This window comes from Pelodiscus sinensis, chromosome 5, assembly GCF_049634645.1.
Source record: "Pelodiscus sinensis isolate JC-2024 chromosome 5, ASM4963464v1, whole genome shotgun sequence".
NCBI lineage: Eukaryota > Metazoa > Chordata > Testudines > Trionychidae > Pelodiscus > Pelodiscus sinensis.
This window is the reverse complement of record NC_134715.1, coordinates 4,159,858-4,182,027: the sequence shown is the minus strand read 5'-3', so window position 1 is coordinate 4,182,027 and position 22,170 is coordinate 4,159,858. Positions and strand designations below refer to the sequence as shown.

Sequence of the window (22,170 nt, the reverse complement as noted above, 5' to 3'; positions counted from 1 at the left end):
GTGGTTTTCAAACCTCAGGTCGCAACCCAGTACTGGGCTGTGAAATGTAAAGCGCTGCATCTCCTTGCTCAGCACCTAAGGATCCTGGTTGCTGGCTAAAGCTGAGTGGCGACCCACACTTCGAAAGGCACTTCTAGTTGCTACCTGTTCTGACACTACGCTGCGCCTCAGAAGCAGCCAGCAGCAGGTGCGATTCCTAGGTGGGGTGGGCCCTGCTCTGAGCACCAGCTCCGCATTCCCATTGGCTGGGAACCGGCCAAAGAGAGCTGAGGGGACAGAGCCTGAGGGCAAGGGCCACACAGGGTTGCTTGCACACCTCCACCTAGGAGCCGAACCTGCTCCCGGGCGCTTCCAGGGTGCAGCCAGTCTGCAGTGCCAGGACAGGAGGGAAGCTTGCCTCTGCGCCACCGCTGACTGGGAGCTGCCAGAGGTAACCCTGTGCCTCTAGCCCGGCCTGGAGCCCGCCCAAACCCAGAGCCCCCTCCTACAACCCAAATCCCTCATCCTCAGTTCTGTTGGGTCATGGACATCAACAATTTTATTCAACTGGGACACCAGAAAAAAAGTTTGAAAACCACTGTTTTATGCAGAAAGCAGAATAGATTAAAATGACTTGAATTTATGGATTTATTCAAGTAAATAATCTGAAACTACAACCCCTAGTCTCATGTGATGTGTGGTGCATAATGGTGAGAATTTGGCCCTAACCAGCCATCTGAGAATTCCTCTTGTATGGAGGATCTTTTAACTGGTACCTCTGTTTTGGATGGGAAGGGGCTTGTCAGTGGCATATTCTTGTGACCTGTCAGCTGTCATAAGGCGAATGCTCTCTTGTATTGACTTTATTGGGAGCGTTATGTGACTCCAGAATTGGGGGCATAGTTTTTTGAAATGGTAATAGTCTTTCTGGGACTAGAGTTCCTGCAGTAATGCTTGCTGGATGGAGGATTACCAGAAAACAAATGCAGTTCACAAGTGAGGGATAAAAAGCTCCTTTAGTCTTCTCCAAGATGTCCACTAAGGAACTGAATTGACTTTTTTGAGTTATTTAGAAGTGACTACTGCGAGCTGTGAAATGTGTATGTAAATAGAAGGAATCCGTACAGGCAGGTAACTTTTCAGTCACGTTGAGCTTTATATTAATTATTGTAAATGTTCGTTTTTGTTTGTCTTTCAGCTAAGAACATAGTTCTGGCTGGAATAAAGGTATGTAAATGAGTTTTCTTGTAAAAGGAATGGATATAAATTTTCTTTTAGTTAAGTAAAAATTTTTGGTTTTGCAGATACTGGAAATATTCTTGTTCAGGGATCATGTTGTTGAGGAATCTACACTTTTATCGAGAAGTGCTGATCAGACAGGCTAAACTTCTTTCAGAAATACATTCTGATTTTCTCCTAAGTCAGCTTCTCATAAAAGGCTCCTTTAAAAAAGAACTCTGAAATACACCATTTAATAAAGATTTGGTCACCTGTTGGTTCGATATCTTGTCTTGGCCATACCAAGATCCTTTTGTACAGTTACTGGTGTGTGGAGTTTTAAATAGTTTTTTCTGTTCTTGTCTAAACAGTGTCATTATGCTTCAGGCTCTGAATTGTTAACGGTTTCTAATGTGGATTAAAGCTCCTTATTCTTCATTCATGCTGTCAGGTTTCATAACAGTGAAGCAGATATATTTTAAAGCTTTTTCTCCAGAAGGTTCCCTTGCATTTGCAGTACCAGTAACTGTAGCTGCACTTGTAATTACAGTGCAACAAAAGTGATTTTTATGCAGCCAGATTAATATATCCTCAGGTATTCTAGGTCTTGCAGCAATAACAATTTCATGTGAATGGGGGAGGGTATCTTTCATTTTTTGTGAAAAAATAAAGTTTCATACTTTAAGCTGGCATTATTATTGTCCTGTTACACACTGAGCAAAATGTAGACACAGTTTCTGAATGAATTATTTAGTGAGTAGCAGTGGGAAAAGGCGTGGGGTCTATTGTTTTTTATTAAAGCAGTACATCTAGCACTTCCTTTTAGCTCACTTAAGCCAGGTCTACACTTCAGAGGAAGATTGAATTAAGATACGCAGCTCCATCTATGTTAATTATGTAGCTGGAGTCAACGTACCTTAATTTGAGTTTCTGTGTGGACTCCACCGTGGGAGATCAATGGGTGCAAACACTTCCGTCGACTTCAGTTACTCCTCGTGAGGAGCAAGAGTACCATCGCTGACAGGGGTGCCCTCTGAGTTCAATTTAGCAAGTCTTTACTAGAACCGTGAAATCGAACTCAGGCAGACTGGCTGCGGCAGTGTTGACTTTCCGTGTAGTGAAGACAAGCCCCGAGTTGTATTGCAATGTTAAGTCCTTCAGAATCTCAGTTTTGAGCATGTGACCTAGACTGGCATATACCACAGCTAAGTGGATTTTTTTCAATTAGTGTTCCATAATGTGTTAGTTTTAATACTTCTCTCCTGAACTCCTTTGAAGGCTCTTACGCTTCATGATACCAAGCAGTGCAAGACATGGGATTTGGGAACCAACTTTTTCATCTGTGAAGATGATGTTACAAATCTAAGGAACAGGTCAGTATAATTATTTAGATGTGTCTGAGCAATCTACTGTCTGTCACATTGAATAACAATAATGTTACTGGCTATGACATACATTCTGTGTAGTATATTTAATGTTCATTGCCTCTTGTTCTGTTGGAATCATGGTCTTTCTCACAAAGCCTAGATGTAAAGGAAGAGCATTCTAAAGTGGGATTGAGTTTTGTTTGCCTTGTGCATCTGACTTCCTACAGCTAGGAGCCCATAAACTGTGATTGTTCTCTTGTAGATAATGAAAGAAGCAATCCATTTCTTTTCCATCTTTCCAATAACTGTCTTATTTTCAGTCTTCCACATTTCCAAAGCAAATACTAAAAAATGCAAGTGACTAAATCTCGCTGTCCAATTGATGGAGGCAGAGCTATCGGAGCACATATGGTAGTTTATTTTGAATGCGAGGAAGCATGAGAAGTCATTTTCAGCATGTTTTATTGTAAAAGAAAGCTATTAAGAAATAAGGGTTCTGGGAATTGAGTGGAGGGATGCCACTGAAGTTGTGGAATTAGCCAAGTGAACTGTATAGTTTGTAAATGGATGAAAACCAAAAGCCGTTGTTTCAGAGCTGAAGCTACATTTCCTCACGTCGCAGAGCTCAACCCGTACGTCCATGTTTTGTCATCGACTGCACCACTTGATGAAACAACAGACATCTCCTTTCTAAAACACTATCAGGTACATGGCATTAAGCAGCTGTGCAGTGTTCTACCTGACCATGGGGGGGTGGTTTTTCCTTTGTGTGTGAAGTGAAACAAAAACCCCTACTTCTTTTTTCATCATTTTAAAACGAAGATGAATAGGTATCGTACCTGGACAGCTAAAATATTTTAACAATAATTTTGCAAGATTGAAAGAACATGTTCCTGACCTTGAAATTACAGCTATCAGTAAATAGTTAAATGTCAGATTGGTCCACAAATAAATTTCAAGCACTGAGAAAGGTAAAGATGCTGGATAGTATCCTTAAATGATGAGAACACTTCCTGCTGTAGAGCTAATCTCACGGTCTTGTAAAACTTGTTTTATACTATATGCGCTTTATAACAAGCTGTGACATTATTGAGCTACATATGTTAACATGAAATAAACAGGAATGGCAAAGGCTACTTATATGCAGCGTGGTGAAACTAACGGTGTATTGGCAACAAAGCCCTAATTTTTTAAAAGCATGTTGGTGTGTTTGAAGTTTGGGCATGTGCCAACATCTGAAGTGTGTACAAGTCAGTTGCATTAGAACATATAAGATTGTGCACAATTTCTTTTTAAAAACATTAAGCCAATATTTGTTTGTATTTCCTAACTTTATAACTTTAACCATAAATGCTTGGATTATCATTGTTTTCTTTAAAACAGATAGTCCTTATGACTAGTACAAGCATTTAAATCAGGGGTGGGGAACTTAAGGCCTGGGGGCCGGATGTGGCCCCCCCCCGTCTTCCCTGGATCCAGCCCCTGAGGCTTGGGGCTCCCCTCCAGCAGTGGAGAGCCCACGCTGACACTCCAGGCCCTCCATGGTCCTCCAATGGGGCTGAAGCACACAAAATCTATTAGGCTGCCCCCCCCTCAGACTCTGGTGTGTGAAGGGAATATGGGGAGAGTCTTTTTCCTTCTCAGTCAGGGACCACATCAGGGAGGATTTGAGGGGGGCGTGTTTTTGTTTGGGTTTTTTTGCTTCTCACTTGTGTGCGGCCCCTGACCGATTTTTTTTTTCTGTGGGTCAGTGGCCCCCCGACCCAAAAAAGGTTCCCCACCCCCAATTTAAATTGTCCAAATTAGGCTTTGAACCTGACTACTCACAGCAGGGGTTATTACACTGTGCAGGAGGAATGAATTCTCCTTTGCAGTCGCTATTTGACATGAGACACTTTGGTAAGACTGTTGTTAGTGTAGAAGTACATCTGTTCAAATTGCGAGGGCACAACAGAAACTTTCTTACACCCTTTAAGATGTGTATCTTTTTTTTTTTCCCCCACGGGCTTTCAACAATACCTAGACATGACGTCTTATACGTTTTTCTCAACAGTGTGTCATACTGACTGAAACAAGGCTGTCGCTGCAGAAGAAGATTAATGATTTTTGTCACGCTCAACACCCCCCTATTAAGGTGAGCTAAACGGTGATGGGTTTCTTGGTCCAGATCCTCTCTGTGTTGAGCCATGTGTGGAGGATTCTTCCTTCATCCTTCTCGTCACACGGAAGCGAGACAGGGAGAATGCAGCACGTTGCCTTCCACAGAACCCCTTTCCCTGGCCTATTTTGGGGAGACTATTTTGAGTGGCACAGTTCCCTGCGTAGATGTCCAAGTAGCTACATTATCTTTCTGGAGACACTCCGCAGCTTGATGGAAAGAGCTGCTGAAAAAGGAGTTTCAGCGCTTTAGAGTGAAGTGGTGAATCTAGGATTTGAGACGCATGAGCTCAGACCAAGTACAAGAGATGGTGACTGTCTTCTCTGTTAGTTTTGCTCGGTGCGGATGCCGTCTCTGGTCCTAGCTGCATGTGCTTGGTTAGAAAGATTGATGTGGGCCCAAACGCTGTCTTTCCGCACACTGTCTGTTAGATTCAATACAATGCACAAGGTGGAATTTATACGTCCATTAACAACATTTGATGGTATCTTTAAGTGATGAGAACACTTCTGTTGGGTGCACAGCTGAGAGTTATAACTAGTTTTCCCTTCTTTTATAGTTTATCAGTGCAGACGTGTATGGCATATGGTCACGTTTGTTTTGTGACTTTGGTGATGAATTTGAAGTGCTGGATACTACAGGAGAGGAGCCAAAGGAAATCTTCATTTCAAACATAACACAAGTAAGAGCAAGAAATCTTACTGCCATCATTTGACTTGGCTTTTTGTTTATTATGATTTATGTTTAACTTGATGTTGTCTGTGTGTAAAATGGCTCCTTTTGGAGGCTGCATCTGATCAGTTCCAGAATTTCAGGAATGGCTTAGGCATTAGTGGACAGAATTCTAATTTTGTGAAAACTGGAAGGGAGACGTAAGGATTGCTGTTTTCCAAGCTTTGTTTTTACAACCTGCTTGGAGTACAGTGGACAATGATGCTATATAGTGCAGCAGAGGTTCATACTAGCTCCTCGCTTACAGATGCTCCACTGGGAGCAGCAAAGATTTCTTGGAGATAGGTGAAGGAGGCAGAATACAGTGAGCTTGGTCAAGGAGAACTGGCCATGAGGTCTCTGTCATCTATTGAGGGTGGAATGGATCCATAGATCTCCTTCCATTGTCCATTAGATGAATGCCTTCCTGGATGGGAATTGGTACTTGCAGATTTAAAAGTGGTGTGGGTGATGTAAACCAGCTTCTTCAGGGAGTCTTTCTGGTGGGAATGCAGAACTGAAGAAATGAATTAGGAGTCTGCTGTGGAGCAGGGCAAAGCCCAGGGATTTGTTAAAATCATGTACTGTACTTCTATCCAGCGATCTCCAGTGTTTTTTTCCATCATCTGTTAGGGGATTGTGTTTTGATGAAGTCACATAAGTGGTAGCAGTTTGGGGTATATAATTCTGGAGTAAACCTCTGTTTTTAGGGAAAGGAAGGGATTCGTAGCCGGTGTCTTTCACAACCTGCTTTAAGACATGGCTCTCACTCTGTCGTCAGCCCTCTTTGCGGTTTGGCTTTAGTAACAAAGGTTTTAGCAGTAAGGTAACAAAGCCCTGCTCCTACCTCCTCTTCATGTTGAGTTGCTTCTGAGGTTACACTGTCAGGACCATTCCGCTGTTTTCTCCCTTGCTAACTTTGCGGTCGATTCCGTTTTCAGTCAAATCCTGGGATTGTCACTTGTCTTGAAAACCATCCTCACAAGCTTGAAACGGGACAGTTCTTAACCTTTCGGGAAGTGAACGGAATGTCTTGTTTAAATGGATCCACACAACAACTAACAGGTGGGCTTTCTATCTGCTGTTTTACTTGTGCAAAAAGAACACTTTTCATTGGACGATCTGAGAATTTTCCCTCGTTACAATGCCAGTAGGTTTGCAGCAGTATGCGTGCTGATACGCAGGTGCAGATCAGTACTGAATTACGGTGTGTCTTGTTTGTGGAGTGTAGACTTATCCCAAATGGAGTTCTGATTCATGAATTTTTGAAAAGGGCCTGGTTTTTGCTCTTAAGTGGGCCTGCTGCTTTGCAAATATTCCTGCCCAGTCGTCATGTTGTTTTGCGATGGTGCTGAGCTTGGTTGATGGTGCAAAACTGAGTATTGATTGGGTTAAGTTGTGTTGCTCTATATGTCCAGTCCCAGGAGAAACTAATACATGGTTCTATTATGACCAAATTAATAGAGTTCCTTGCACTTTGGTGTGTGTGTGTCTGTATAACAGATCGTTTTAAACTAATGCTTTAGGTCCATGCCCGGGAAAAGGCATGAAATATTGAAAAATGGGTTACCTACACTGACCCCCATGCTATTGTAGCAGGGTTGAACTGTAGCAATGGCAACCTGAAAAGAAACAGCGAGAGAATAGAAGTATTAGCAGAAATTATGTACATTTCTGAGAAGTGGAATAACTGTATGTATCTAAGGTGCTTATTACAAGACTTTGTCACCAAAATAATGGCTAATCTTTCATTTTTCCAGTGGTGTCACCTTATTCCTTCAGCATTGGAGATACTTCAGATATGGAACCTTACTTACACGGAGGCATAGCTGTCCCAGTAAAGACACCCAAAATATTTTGCTTTGTAAGTGTTCTTTTGCTGCTGTATATTTTTCTTCTTAATGAAAGCGTGTTTATAAAAAAATGGAAAGAGAATTGAGTATTTACGTATAGGTAACTATAAATAGCATGGATGGCTAGGTAACTTTTTGGCTCAGAAATATAGTAATTTCCTTATACAACTGCAGAGAAGCCTGAAAACTGCAATTTACATGGGTTATTCATCAGTCCAGGAGTGTTTGAAAAGCTTCTTTCTAACCCTAGCACAATGGAATGCTCTAGGACTGTCTCTTGGCTGGGGTGCTAGAGGATACGCAATTCTCTCTGTGGCATACGGAGAGGACAGAACTGCGGGATTGCATTTCACATGTAAAGATGTATAGCATTTCCATTGATAAATGACTACATGCAGAATGGTGTTGTGACAAGCCCAAGTTACTAACTCATGTCTCTAAATGTTAATGCCTTGCCACTCCCCCACTCTTAAACCATTTGTTTAAGCTAGGTTCTACACCAATTTTGGCATATCTTAACTTCTCAACTGTTCTCTGCTTTTAGTGTTCCCCCTTCCATCATTAGGTGCACAGTGGGTGCTAAATGCACTGGCTTATCACCTCTGGAGACCTGAATTCAAATGTTGGGACTTGCCATAGTTGGCATTGGTCCTGCTTTTAGCAGGAGGTTGGATTAGATGACCTCCTGAGGTCTCTTCCAACCTAGTCTTTGATTCTGATTCATTACTTCAACATGTTTGTTCCCAAACGATTTCAAGAGCTCCTAATGGACAACCAGAAACAGCAAAATGTGTGGGAGATCCATCGTGTAAGCCTCTACTTGATGATACGCACTTGCATGTATCTAGTCTATCCTTGGGCACCCAAAACCACTACACAACTGGCTGCTGCTGTTGAATCACCAGTAATGACCGGCAGCGGTCTTGCTGGGATACATATGGCCAATAGGATATCAAAAGTGGAAAAAATGTCAGTTGTAGGAAATTTTTGAGCAAAAGTAGTAATACATCCACTTGTGTAGCATTAGTGAAATGAAGAATAATAGACATGGCAACACTGAAAAGGACTGTGCAGCTTTCAGTGCTTCATGTGTGGTGCTAGAGATCAGTTGCTATTGGTTGCTTATTGTTTCATTGTTCCGTTTATTGCCCCACGGTAGAACAAGATTTGTATGATTTGTGTAAAACATTCTGTTCAGGAGATCTTGTTTTCTTCTAGGAACGGCTGGAGAAGCAGTTAACAAACCCAACCTACCTTCTTGCAGATTTTAGCAAACCTGAGGTAATTAGTATGTGGATTTTTTTTTTTAAAGACTAAATTTCCCATAATTTTGCAATATGAAGTTGCTTATTAATCTAATTTTGTATTGGTTGAATGTGTATGTACTGGAAAGTATGGAATAGGAAGGCAAAGGGGGTCTCAGTGTGAACATAGTAATGTTACATGTATGTTTTGTACTGTTGCTGTAAAAGCTCTTGACCCAAAATCCTGTTGAAGATTTTGTGGGAAAACGTTAAGAGCCAAATTCAGTGACCTGGTAAGAAGGCTCATTTTTCTAGTAAAACATAAGAACAAATTTAAAATATGAGAGTGCAGAGCTTACAGAGCATGGGGTTTAGTGATGGTTATGGGGCTGCTAAAGTTACTCTACAATTGAAATGTGGAAAATAAAAATAAATCTAATGTAGAGGTACACTGTTTTGTGATTAGCTAGGGCTGCTAATCAATGGTTTCTGCCACTGGAAATCTGAATGCTCGCTGGTGAGAAATCTTGAATTCTTCTGAGAGTGTTTGCTCATGTCCAGTCCATACATTGGTGCCAGAAGTTTTCCCCTGTAGGGAAGCAGCTTTGGCGACCTCTGGAATGGCGCTTTCATGCCATGGTATAAGGGGTGCCACGGACTCTCCCCACCCTCAGTTCCTTGTTGCTACCAGTGAGAGTACATGGAACATTTGCTGCTCTCGCGTTGCTTATGCTTTGTTCAGACAGACTTTGTGAAGTTGTTGAAATAATTAGTTTTAGTGTTAGTTCCTTAGCAGTATCTCCTAGGGCACATCTAGATTACGTTTTAATTTTGAAAGACGAAATGCAAATTCTGCGGGAATTTGCATATCCTCTTTCGAAATTGAAACGTAGTCTAGACATGCCCCTAGAGTGCTCGGAAGTGCTGTGCTCTGTTTTGGGTGGCCCTACTGATACATTCTGAAAGGTTCCTCGTGCGTGGTAACAAGGTATTTTTTCCAGCAGGGTGACACCAATGTGCACTAGTTGCCTTTCAGAGCATGTCAGCAGGGGCTACCCAAGACAGGCAGAGCACAACGCTTCCGAGCACTTTACACCCCCACTGCTGCGCATTGTCACGGTGTGTTGATGAGCATTCAGCTGTTGATCAGTTCTGTGTAAATCAGACATCTCCTCTTTCTTAACAGGCACCTTTGCAAACTCACACTGCCATGCTTGCGCTGGACCAGTTCCAGGAAAACTTTGGTCGCATGCCGAATATTGGGTAATGTCATCTTACTGCTGTGTGTGTAGTTTATCTTCAGATGTTTCATTTGTTTAATATCCAAATGTCAGACTGTCACAGGGGAATGTGATGGCTTATGGTACTGGTCAGGGACCTGGAGTTTTTCGTCTTGAGAGTGTAAGTTCAAATGAAGGCCAGTTGAGTGATGCTAGAAAGTAACAATCTAACGATTGCTTAATGGCACATCCATAATGAGTTTGGTCCTAGTCCACGGCACTCTCAAAACCCACCCAATAAGTGGGCCTATCTGGCACCTCTTCGTCTGTATCAGCCAGCGAGGCCAGGTGTCCAGCTACTTTTTCTGGCCGTCTGTGATTGTGGTTTCCCCCTGACAGAGCAGTGTTGGGGGAAACTTGCATTGCCACTGTGCAATACTGTAGCTCTTCCTTGGCTAAAAAGAGGATTTGAGTCTTCACCTTTCACTAACAATAACTTCATACCATTGGGTCTCTGCACACATACAAACATAAATAGCCTTTAGGAGCTTGGCATCCGGTATTGTTGTAAGTTTATGTTGTCAGGTATTATTTGCTTTCAGGTAGTATTCTAAGCTTATGTTGTCAGAGCTAAAATGCCAATATTTAAACCTTTTTTGTCGATATAGCCAGAAGACACACCTATTTTTGCAGTAAATAATATGCTCTTTAAACAGATTTTAAGATGTATTTTCAACACAATCACAGTTAAAAACCAGACAAATGTCTTGAGTTTTCTTCCTAGCTTTTTGTATAGGGAACTGTTCTTTGGTCTGTATTCATGGGAAAAAATGCCTTACCATTAAGCTTTCACTACTGTTTTTTCCCTGGGCTTTAGATGCCTTCAGGATGCTGAGGAGATGTTGAAAATAGCAGTATCCATCAGTGAAACACTGGAAAGCAAAGTGAGTAGCTCGGAGCTAAGTAACAGTTACTCTACAGTGTTGGGTTGGTGGTTTTCATATGTATGCGATTAATGCTCTTATGAGCCTTACTATAGATCATTTTAATACATGTGCCACCTGCCTGGCTTTAGTTTCTAGCACTTGAACTGACTTTTGTTGGTATTCTGAGGATGTGCGAGTTGGCACAGCAAAGGGGACATATGCAGGATTGTTCTGGAGCTGCACTTTTATCCGGCTCCCCTTGTGCACGCGACAGCAGTTCGATTGCTTACGTTTTTCACTTCGGCAGGTTGGTGGGGAGGAGTTCTACAAAGAGGGAGCATATTGCCTTCAGCTAGGGATGTAAATCCCTAGTTTAAAAGTTAGTGGGTTAAATTATACCTTTTTAATTGTTTAACTGGTTAACAAAAGGCTGGTGCAGAGCAGCGGGGGTCCTGCGATGGGACTGTTCCAGGTAGGGGGCTCCTCCAGCGTGGCTGGTGTGGCCCTCTGGTTACCGGGTAAGCATGCCGGTAATTGGTTAACCGGTTAACCTTTTACATCCCTACCATCAACCTGAACACAATGGGCCAGATCTTTAGCTGGTGTAAAATGATATAACTCCATTGAGGAATAGGGCTAAATCTTGAGTGTGCGTCTTAAATGGCACAGTTACCTGGATGGTGACCTGTTGATCATTTCGGTGCTCTCTTAGAAGTTGTCCCTTCTATTTGAGAGTGATTTCTATACTTGGTTGAAATTAACATGGCTTTTTAAAAGGAATTTGGGGCCTGAAGTTCTGCTGCAGGGGAAAATACTCATCCGTTCCTCAGGGCAGGCGTGGCTTCCTACAGGCTGGAAATTCCCTGAAGTCTAATATGGAAACCAGGCTACGTGGCCCGCACATTTTGTGCGGTTCTGGGCAGTGTAAGATGTTTTCTAGAAACCTCTTCCCTCCCATCCTGCCAGCCATTTGCTTTGAACTGCATGTTTTGACCCATCTCCTGTTTGAGGATAGTGGTTTAAGACACACACAGAGAACTATTGCTTACATCTAAGATGGCTTTCCTTTTGGTAGCCTGGGTGGCTGTTAGATGAACTGGCCTTGCCCCCAAGTTCCTCTTGGCTCTAGAATCCCCACGTGGTATTCCTGCAGGCCCACAAGGGGAACTTAGCGCAGAACAGCTGTTCCCCACCTTACTTATATCTGGTTTTCCCCCGCATTCACGAACAGGCTAGGGCTCAGAATCAGGGCCCTCTTGGAGGGGCTGTTGAGTCTGAAAAAAATCTTAATCCAAGGTGTAGTAGACTAGGGTATGTCTACACTACCCCGCTAGTTCGAACTAGCGGGGTAATGTATGCATACCGCACTTGCTAATGAAGCCCGGGATTTGAATTTCCCGGGCTTCATTAGCATAAGCGGGGAGCCGCCATTTTTAAATCCCCGCTGCTTCGAACCCCGTGTAGCGCGGCTACACGGGGCTCGAACTAGGTAGTTCGGACTAGGGTCCTATTCCGAACTACCGTTACTCCTCGTGAAACGAGGAGTAACGGTAGTTCGGAATAGGCACCCTAGTCCGAACTACCTAGTTCGAGCCCCGTGTAGCCGCGCTACACGGGGTTCGAAGCAGCGGGGATTTAAAAATGGCGGCTCCCCGCTTATGCTAATGAAGCCCGGGAAATTCAAATCCCGGGCTTCATTAGCAAGTGCGGTATGCATACATTACCCCGCTAGTTCGAACTAGCGGGGTAGTGTAGACATACCCCTATTGATTACAGCTGCAACTGGAGCAGAAAATAAAAGGAAAGCAAAGGCACTGGAGCTCTTGAGCAAATAAATCCAGATGTGACAAGTCCCCTTTTCAGATTCTCTGAGCTTTATACTTTTCAGACCCATGGAAAAGTTACCTCATTGCTCTATCCGGAGGCTTCCACTAGACTGCTCAAAACCACTTTTAGCCCCATGCTGTGCAGATTTCTCAGCTTTTGAAGATATCGGCCGAAAAACAACATCAGGAAGGAACATAACATGCTAGATGCTTTCTCCTAGGATCATAGGGCATTATTCCTTAGTTTGTGCGTGTCTTCCCCAAGAGGAAATACACATCTCTTGGCTCCATTGTCAGAAGAGTTAGATGATATTAAGCAGTGGTTGAGGAGACTTGAAGTGCTGTCATATCTAGAAGTGGTGTTTTGGGGTCAGGACTTACTGGCTGCTCCTATTTTGTACATAAAAGTACAAGACCCTGACTTACAGCACTGTCTTCCAAGCACAGAAAATTCTCAGTTTCTGGGAGAAATTTGTGAAATTGTTTTTATTGTGGATTATCTTTCAGCCTCAGGTGAATGAAGACATAGTGAAATGGCTTTCTAGGACGGCTCAGGGATTTCTAGCTCCCCTTGCTGCAACAGTCGGTGGGGTTGCTAGCCAAGAAGTCTTGAAAGCAGTAACAGGAAAATTTTCTCCTTTGCAACAGTGGGTAAGGGTTTTTTCTCTGTTTCAATGTTTAGCTTTATTACTATACGGCAATGGGTATGAAGGTTGTGTCCACATGCTGAAACTGAAGACAAGCATAGACATTTATTGTTGTCGATATCCGTGTGAAGATATAATACATCATCTATGTGAACTTGAACTAGTCTAGATAAAAGGTCTGCCATGCCTGTTGGGACTGGCCTCAAGAATGCAGTTAGATTAAAAAACACTTGGACTCGGAAGGTGCAGGTTGGAGTGCAGGCTGTGGGGTGGGGCTGTGGATGAGAGGTTTGGAGTGCAGGCTGCTTTCCGAAGGACAGGATAAGTGATGGAACTGTCATAGATCAGAAGAGGTTTCTGAATGCTATACCGTTACCAGATTTTTCTCTGGCATAAATATTTAGTTTCAAGTTTGTTATAAACTTTTAGTAGCTAGGAAAAATAAATTCCAAGTGAATTATGTTGTTTAATCGTTTGACAGCAGAGATTTAGCTTTTATCTTTCATAATTAATTCTCCTAATTTCCATGGCGGTATATTGGACTCAGAAAGCGTGCATGTCTAATTGTTTTCTTCTAAATCAAATTAATATGTAAATACCTAAGCAGTCTTTAAGTTGATTTCCATGTGATAAGCTTTTTCTCCCCTTTAGCTGTATATTGATGCATTAGACATTGCTGTATCTCTTGACAAGACCAGTTGCGAAGAATTCCTCCCAAGGTAAAGCTGAAATTTTCTACATATAATAGTGTTTTATGTTCCGAGTCACTTGAGGGTGTGCAATCCCAATTTTTAAGATTTTAACTAGTAAAACTTCAGTACATACTTCAAAAAACCCCGCAGTTAATCTGTTAAGGGGAAATTATTCTTATATGGGCATATCTTATTTTTAACACGCAACAGTATGAGTCATGGGAACCTTTCACCTTATTATCTTAGATAATATTGAAGCACAATGCATACCATTTATCATGTAGGTTAGTATCATTGTTGCCAATTTACTGTTTGCTTTCTTCGTCTGAATATGTCTGCACAGGGGTGATAAATATGATGCCTTGAGGATTTGCATTGGAGAGTCACTATGCCAAAAGCTGCATAAACTGAATGTTTTCTTGGTAAGTTTGGCTTATGACATGAAGTTGTATTACGTGCCATAAAGAATATCCGCCCTCCCCCTTTCTTTTGGCCATTTCACCTTGGGTTTACATGGTCGGAGCATTCCTTCCGAGTGAGATTGTCATGTCAGGTCTTATGGTGTCTCTGGTCACTAAAGCCCTAGATCGTTTAGGACTTTCATAGTGAAACATCTGAATTTTGCATTCCACATGGATGTTCACTGTAATGCAGAGACATTTCCATCTAATCTTATGTTGTGAAGAAGTCCCCTGCTATTTTTTGAAGTGACAGGAATGAATGGTGGTTTTGCTCACTTCCTGTGTGTTTTCTTTAGGTTGGGTGTGGAGCAATAGGCTGTGAAATGTTAAAAAATTTTGCACTTCTTGGTGTTGGCACTGCCCAAGACAAAGGCATGGTAAGTTGTATGCCCCCACTGGCTTCTCATTACATATGGAAATAATAACACAAGACAGGGCATTCAGCCTTACTGTAAATATTGGCATGCTTTGCATATATTCAAGACTATGAGATGAAAGTGACGATGGAATATAGAGAAGTGAGCTTGTCGCTTTTCCCTCTTTAAAAGAGGATTGTTTGTAATGAAAACCAGTTTAAACACCAACTTGCAGATGCATATTTTAAATAAAAATTGCATCCTAATGTAGTGTGGTTAAGGAGTTAGGCTTGTTTTGGGTCAAGTTCCCAGGCAGGAGGAAAAGAGTTAGGTATATATTGGGATATTCCTGTATAATTTGGAGGTGTACCTGATGAGCAGCCCTCTGGTGTAACAGTTTGATTTAAAATCTAAGACCTGTTAAAATAGATTATTGTAACAGTTTTAATGGCTCTGGTACCATTTGGCAGGGTTATTTCGCCTTGGAAACAGCAGATTTTTACAAAATGAGCAATGCTGAATAGCTCATGTAATTTATCATTTCAGCTGTTCTTTCTTCCCCTTCTTGCTGCAGGTCACAATTACAGATCCAGATTTGATAGAGAAATCCAACTTGAACAGGCAGTTTCTTTTTCGACCCCGACATATACAGGTAGACTTTCTTTTTGCATCGGAGTGTCTCTTGCTCAGAGTATGTGCTGCTGCTTTTACCCACTGTGAGAACTTAGCTTGAGTATGTTTTTGTCTGTATTGCCAGAAATGGAGTCCTTGAGAAGACTGTGAGGGGTGGGGCAAATGGACTTTAGCCATAATAAATCTGATATTTAGACTAATAATTCTATGAATAGCAGTTTAATGGATTCAAAGGGACTGATTCTCCACTCGTATACACCACTGTCACTCCACTGACTGCAGTGAAGTTTTTCCTGCTTTACCTAGCTGTGAATGAAGAATCTGAACCAAGGCCTTTTCAGGCCATTGAAAGTGGTGCCAATTACGAATATGCAAGCAGCAAACATCTTCCATCAGGCTGCTGTCCATTGACAACTAAAATATCAGAATTACTTACTGAAAAGTGTGGTGAAGCAGGATAAAAAGTAATCCAATAGCAGAAATATTGTTGAGCAGAATTGCTGATCAACTGTAAGGTTGTTTTAAACACTTCATCCCAGACTTTCTGAAATATTGGTATGGAGACCATGGAGCTATGCAACTAGATGTTTTAAGTTGCAGTTCACAAGAGTCAAATCTACTTGCTTGCTTGTGTGCACCCTTGTATATAAACATATGCCCTCTGAACAATTCTGTTTTCATTCAATAATTAAATATTTTGAAAAAGGCACATAATCAATCATTGGGCTGCACAAAGCAGTAGTTCCTTTTGAAAGCTCATAAAAGGAGAAAAAGGGTCAACTTTGCATTGTAACCTGCAGTAATCTCAGTCTTTGGAAGAAAAATGGAGGGGAGCCAATTTCATAGCTCAGCGACCTTTCTCTAAGGTCCGCATTTAGATGTAGCTGTTGCTAGCAAATTGGAGAAGAAATGGATTCTTGTATGGCTAGAACCTAAACGTATATAGGGCTTTGCAGGCCAATGTCAGCATTGGATTGCACTTATTTCTCGGAGCAAGTCTTGGGAAAATTAGAATAATATGTTCGCGCAGCTATTGTCCAAGTAGTTGTATAAGGGCATTTGGTTATGGCATTTGTGGTCAACCTCATGTAGGTGACATTGCAATAATTCAGTTTGAAATCACAGTGCTCTGGGTTATTGTGTGAGGTCGATCTTGGAGGAACATGGGTTACAGTTTCCTGTCTGTATGCAATTGGAATACGCTTTTAGCCATTGAAGCTCCTTGGGGGTAGCAGGGGATTCAAAAGCACCACAAACAGAAAGTCTGTTGGAGCTGAGACAGGTACCACTTGTACCAAACCCTATAGAATGCTTTGTCTCCAGCTTCCCCAAAGCAACAGCATTGCGTCTTGTCTGGAATGGGTGTTGGCCAGGCACTGAAAGCCGATCTCTCATAACCTGGTTTGGATGATTGACAGTGAAGTGCTCATCTCTTGAGTAAATAAGTTGGTTTCCTATTTAACTTTTTATTTCAGCGGTGTGGCTCCAGATTTGCCCATTTTGTTTGAGGGATGGTTTTTAATCCCTAATCTTGGAGGAACTTCAGATTTCATGATCTAAATCTTGCCACCTTGGTTTTAGAATGTATTTTTCATTTGATTAGAAACCTAAAAGCTATACTGCGGCAACAGCAACACTGAACATCAATCCGCAGTTAAAGATAGATCCGTATATCAACAAAGTGTGTCCAGCCACGGAGAACATTTACAACGACGAATTCTACACCAAGCAAGACCTAGTTGTGACAGCACTAGACAATGTGGAAGCAAGGAGATATATTGACAGGTGAGCGTGGGGAGATAAGAAGAGCAGATGTGACTCCTGTTCTTTTCCATCTGTTTTTCTTTCCCCCCTAATCTTTTTCTTCTCTAATTCTAAATGTGGCTTGATAGTAGTATCCTCAGTGTTACCTTGCATACCTTGTGAGAAATGCAGCCACACACTAAACTGTCTTTTTTAAAAAATGCAGCAAAATCCATCTCTGCTGATAGAAACAGCAGCGGCTCCCAGCAATAGGGGTGGTCTCCAAATGTTTTCTCTGGCATGAAATAGCAGTCAAGAATTAAGGGAAGAGATCCCAGGGAATACCTCAGAAGTGTGGCAAATGAGTGACATTTCTAAAGAGCGGTGAGATATTCAATTGGAAGATGCTGTGAGCTGTATAACGTGCTCAATCCTTAGCGCGTCAGGTCCCTGTCAGTGTTAGAAGGTATGCCCCAAAGGGGACTGCCGCTGGGATCTGTTCGCACCGTGCCTAGCACAACAGGGTCTCGGTCCATGACGAGGCTGCAGTGCTGCAGGAACACAAATAATAATGAGATTACGTCTGTCCACAGAGTGAGCGGCGGTTGCTTGCGGGTGTTCTCTGTTTTACTGTCACAGTGTTCTAAAGCAAGGCCCCTGGAAGCTCAAGCATGTCCCGTTTTTTTTCTCTGAGTGTCTGACATGGGCAGCCTTCTGTGCACGTATGAAATCTATATTCTTAAAGAGTAACCAAGCGGGTGTGTGCGTAGGAGTAGCTTTGCATGTGATGTGGCTCTCAAAATATTTAATCAAAGGTCAACAACAAAAGAATCTGCTCCTCTTTGGCAGGTTGCTGACCCTGCAGGGTATGTCTACACTTGCTCTCTAGTTTGAACTAGGGATGCAAATGCAGATCTTCGAAATAGTCGATGATCTAGTACCATTCATTAGCATGATCTCGCCGGCGCGCTAGTTCGAATCACAGCTGATTCGAACCAGGAAGTGCGCGCTGGGATGTGTTAGTTCGAACCAACGTTGTTACTCAAAAATGAGGAGTAACGTTAGTTCAAACCAACGCATCCCAGTGTGCACGTCCTGGTTCGAATCAGCTGTGATTCAAACTAGCGCACCGGCGAGATCATGCTAATGAAGCGTGGGATATTTAAATTGACTATTTCGAATGCCTGCATTTGCATCCCTAGTTTGAACTAGGGTGCAAGCGTAGACATACCCACACAGAGCAGCAAGACTTTGATAATCGGTGATTCACTCTAGTGTGGCTTCCCTCATTTTAAGTGGGGAGAAGCTACACCAGTACGGATCCATCTATAATGGCATTGCCTTGATGTTGGCATAAGTGATTAAAATCCCCACTGAGACCAAGCCTAAGACGAGTTCAGGGGTCAATTGGGGTAGTCTTTTTTGAAGTCTTTCCTACATCTTTAAAATCCATTTGGGCTTCCTGGGTGCCAGGGAGCTTGCTGAATAATGCATGATGTGAAAACGGAGGGGAGGTCGGTCCTTTCCTAGGTGCACTCTGACTGCCCGTTCCAGCCTGGCCTTCAGCACAGACGTTAGAAAGGGATGTAAATGTTCAAAGTTCTTTGTAGCTCACCTTTAAAAATGAGAGTGATTCTGTTCTGAAAAAGCGACTTTTTCAACCCTGCATCCTGAGTTTCCCCCTTGATTGTGGCTCAGTGACTTCCCTATCAAACTTGCTCTGTATTTTTACCAAGATTATGCACCTCACAGTTCAGCTGAGTATTTAGTGCTGGGATAATAAATGCAACAGAAGAACTTGTTTTAAAATACCGGTATGCACACAGACGAGGGTTGCGACTTCAAAAGGAACTGTAATTGAAGGAGAATGGGCAAGAAGGCAGGAGCGGTCATTGGGGTATAAACACGAGGGTGCTTTCCCAGGGTGTAAAGAGAGACAGTGTGTTAGTACATAAATTCTGTTGTGAATGATCCGTGCAGAATCTCGTAGGAGAGGGCTTAAATGTGGTCTGGACAAACGCTATCAAGACTAAAACAGCATGTTTGACAGCAGGTATTTCTGACTTACCATGATGCAGTCCTACACTTACGCTTTCTTGCTTCTGAATGTTTTGTATCCCTCAGTATTTTTAAGTGCATTTGAATTGGTTTCAAATGCTCTAGGGTCTCGCTGACCTCTCTGAATGCTTCCCCCCCAATATCTTTTAGTCGCTGTGTAGCAAACCTGCGTCCGCTCTTAGACTCGGGAACCATGGGAACTAAAGGACACACAGAAACTATTGTGCCTCATCTGACAGAGTCCTATAACAGTCACGTAAGTCATGAAATATTTACCATGTGTGGTTGAACACACCGCTCCTTTTGTGTTATACTTTTTTCTACTTCTTGTTTACTTCAAACGTGATCCATTTGAGTCACTGAAGGTGCAACTCCTGCTGTTGGAAAGTCAGACTTAAAAAGATGGCAACAGATATTGTTTTAAAGACGTTCACAGAGGAGAGCCAACACTAATATGTTTTTATGGGTTTTGTTTCCACTGTATAACCAGCTGTTACAGTGGGATTAAAAGTCACTCTGAAATAACTTGAACGCTTTGACATCTGCTCTCATTTGAAAGTGGGGAAGTGAAGCCTCTACAAAACTTCAGTTCTCTCCGTTGTCAAATAGTGTTTCATGGTTCCGTTTTGCTTTTGGAGTGCCTGTCCTCTTGACTTTTAAGTTTTCCGGTTGCAGTGAAAACAGTTCCATTTATAATATCCCTCTTGCCTGTAAAAGGAAATCTAATGCCACTCTGGCGATTAGGCTTTATTCAGGCAATCGAATTGTAATGTTTTTATAAACAGCCCCGACACTCTTTGTGTTTAATGTCAGTTGAACTTCAACTGGCAGATAATATAGAAATCGACAGTGCACTGGTAGTAATATACTTTCACATGTCTATGTACACACTGCTCTCTTTTCACTTCATTTAGCGAGATCCACCCGAAGAGGAAATTCCTTTTTGCACTTTGAAATCTTTTCCAGCTGCTATTGAGCACACAATACAGTGGGCAAGAGATAAGGTAAGTGCATTGCCTGGCAAAGTATACGTATTCATTCTGTACTTAGAGGGGGGGGGAGAAATCATTTTAGAGACTATTACCCATACAACACCCGATTTCTGCTTTTGTTTTTTAGTTTGAAAGTGCGTTCTCCCACAAGCCTTCGTTGTTTAACAAATTTTGGCAAACCTACCCATCTGCAGAAGAAGTCTTACAGGTAGGAATAAATGCTGTGATTTAAAACAAAGGGCTTACAGTAGGGCTCTTATTTTAAGATCAAGAATAAACGTCTGACAAGCAGGAAACTTTAGAGCTGTTGTGTTAGGCTACGACTAAACTACAAAGATTTTTCGAAAGGATATGCAAATCCTTTTCCTATGGAATTTGCATATCGTCTTCCAATCGCATTTTCAAAAGGATTTTTCGAAAATGAAAGTAGTCTGGATGTGTATTTTTCGGAAGTAAACCCATTTTTTGAAAAAACACATAAACCTCCTTTCTTTAGAGAGTGGTTTTTTCGAAAGATTTTTTTCCCGAAAAAAACACGTCCAGATTACTTTAATTTTCGAAAGATCCTCTTTCGAAAATGTGATCGGAAGAAGATATGCAAATTCCTGTGGAATTTGCATATCCTCTTTCGAAAAATCCTTGTAGTTTAGACGTAGTCTGAGGCAGTATTATTTGGCAAAATTGCAAAGCTAAAGCTGCAAAAAGAAGAGCATGAAGTGAAATAGTGAAGGCTAGAATAAAGAATATAGACTTCCATTTTCCCTTTTCTTAGTAAGGTAACTAAGGTTAATTTACTCTTCTATTTCATTAAATGGTTGTAAGACAGCATGTCCATTCTAATACTGTTTTTCTGTTTCCCTTTTCTGTTCAGAGAATAAAATCAGGAGAGAGTTTAGAAGGCTGTTTTCAAGCTATTAAGTCACTGAGCAGAAGACCCCGAAATTGGTCTCAGTGTGTGGAACTTGCAAGAAAAAAATTTGAGAAGTATTTTAATCATAAGGTCTGTATATAAAACCTGTTGATGTTGAGAAATGGCTTTTGATTAATGGGGGTGTACAACAAACTTTTTATTTCTCTCCTGGATAAAATACCAACATTATTTGCAAAAAGTATTTCAGATCTGTTTCCTGCAGAATTACAAGAAAATCTTTGCCACAAATGTTACAATTAAAAAAATCTCCAAACCTAGCTCATCTATTCAGAAGGTCTCACATTGGGTATAATCTTGCATACATTATTAGTTGCTTTTAACATAATTTTATTAATCATCCTCACATTAGCTTGGTGTCTTTAGACTGAAATTCCAGGGTGAGACTGACATTGGCAAAAAAAAGTATCTGCCGAATAGAAACCATACTCCTCCAGTTCCACAAGGTGCTCCTCCATTAAAATATGACTAATGCTTTCAGTGAAGAGCTCTTTGAAAAACTTTGTGTAAGCTCAGAAGCTTGTCTTTCTCCAACGGAAGTGAATCTTGAATCTTTTGCTATGACTAATTGTGCATGGCACATTCGCATGCTGTGAAGAAAGCTTTCACTACTTCAACCCTGGACAATCGGGAAGGAGCTCCTTGCATAAACGTACTTTTCTCATATTTTCATACCTGATTAGGAAACTTTCCTGCTGTATCAGAGGGAAATGTGACGACAGTTGGACCAAGACTTCAGAGCACCACAATGACATCTCTCATGTTTTATTCATATTCTGTAGGAAGGAATATTAATAGTACTCTGGCTTTTCTTTTCTAGGCTCTTCAGTTACTTCATTCTTTTCCCCTGGATACACGATTAAAAGATGGAAGTAAGTATAAATAGCCACTGGTACCTCACTGTGATGTGACTTTGTTGTAGGTCACTGTGTTGTTCACTACTTAGAATTTCACTTCAAAATTTTCCAACTACCAGGTTTGTTTTGGCAATCACCAAAGAGGCCACCTTGTCCGATAACGTTTGAATTCAGTGATCCTCTGTAAGTATCATACCTCTATTGATATTTTGTACATAGACGAAGGGAGGTTTTGTAGTAGGCTTGTTTAGATATAGGATTCCTCCTATGCAGGTAGAATGCGTAAATGAATTATCACAAC

General features: G+C 41.7%; 1 protein-coding gene across 5 annotated transcripts in view; it reads left to right on the top strand.

Annotated features, from left to right (window-relative positions):
* UBA6 (ubiquitin like modifier activating enzyme 6) overlaps positions 1-22,170 on the top strand; it is a 48,953-nt gene that overhangs the window by 11,172 nt on the left and 15,611 nt on the right. For all 5 annotated transcript variants that reach the window (XM_075929264.1, XM_075929267.1, XM_075929265.1 and 2 more), the window contains 22 exons: positions 1,178-1,206; positions 2,476-2,570; positions 3,158-3,269; positions 4,618-4,698; positions 5,282-5,404; positions 6,375-6,498; positions 7,194-7,297; positions 8,505-8,567; positions 9,717-9,793; positions 10,628-10,694; positions 13,010-13,153; positions 13,801-13,868; positions 14,185-14,263; positions 14,599-14,679; positions 15,233-15,310; positions 16,895-17,076; positions 19,243-19,348; positions 20,007-20,096; positions 20,212-20,292; positions 20,956-21,084; positions 21,833-21,884; positions 21,989-22,052. In XM_075929264.1, coding sequence (XP_075785379.1) covers positions 1,178-1,206; positions 2,476-2,570; positions 3,158-3,269; positions 4,618-4,698; positions 5,282-5,404; positions 6,375-6,498; positions 7,194-7,297; positions 8,505-8,567; positions 9,717-9,793; positions 10,628-10,694; positions 13,010-13,153; positions 13,801-13,868; positions 14,185-14,263; positions 14,599-14,679; positions 15,233-15,310; positions 16,895-17,076; positions 19,243-19,348; positions 20,007-20,096; positions 20,212-20,292; positions 20,956-21,084; positions 21,833-21,884; positions 21,989-22,052 — 2,029 coding nt within the window. The remainder of the gene's footprint in view (positions 1-1,177; positions 1,207-2,475; positions 2,571-3,157; positions 3,270-4,617; positions 4,699-5,281; positions 5,405-6,374; positions 6,499-7,193; positions 7,298-8,504; positions 8,568-9,716; positions 9,794-10,627; positions 10,695-13,009; positions 13,154-13,800; positions 13,869-14,184; positions 14,264-14,598; positions 14,680-15,232; positions 15,311-16,894; positions 17,077-19,242; positions 19,349-20,006; positions 20,097-20,211; positions 20,293-20,955; positions 21,085-21,832; positions 21,885-21,988; positions 22,053-22,170) is intronic.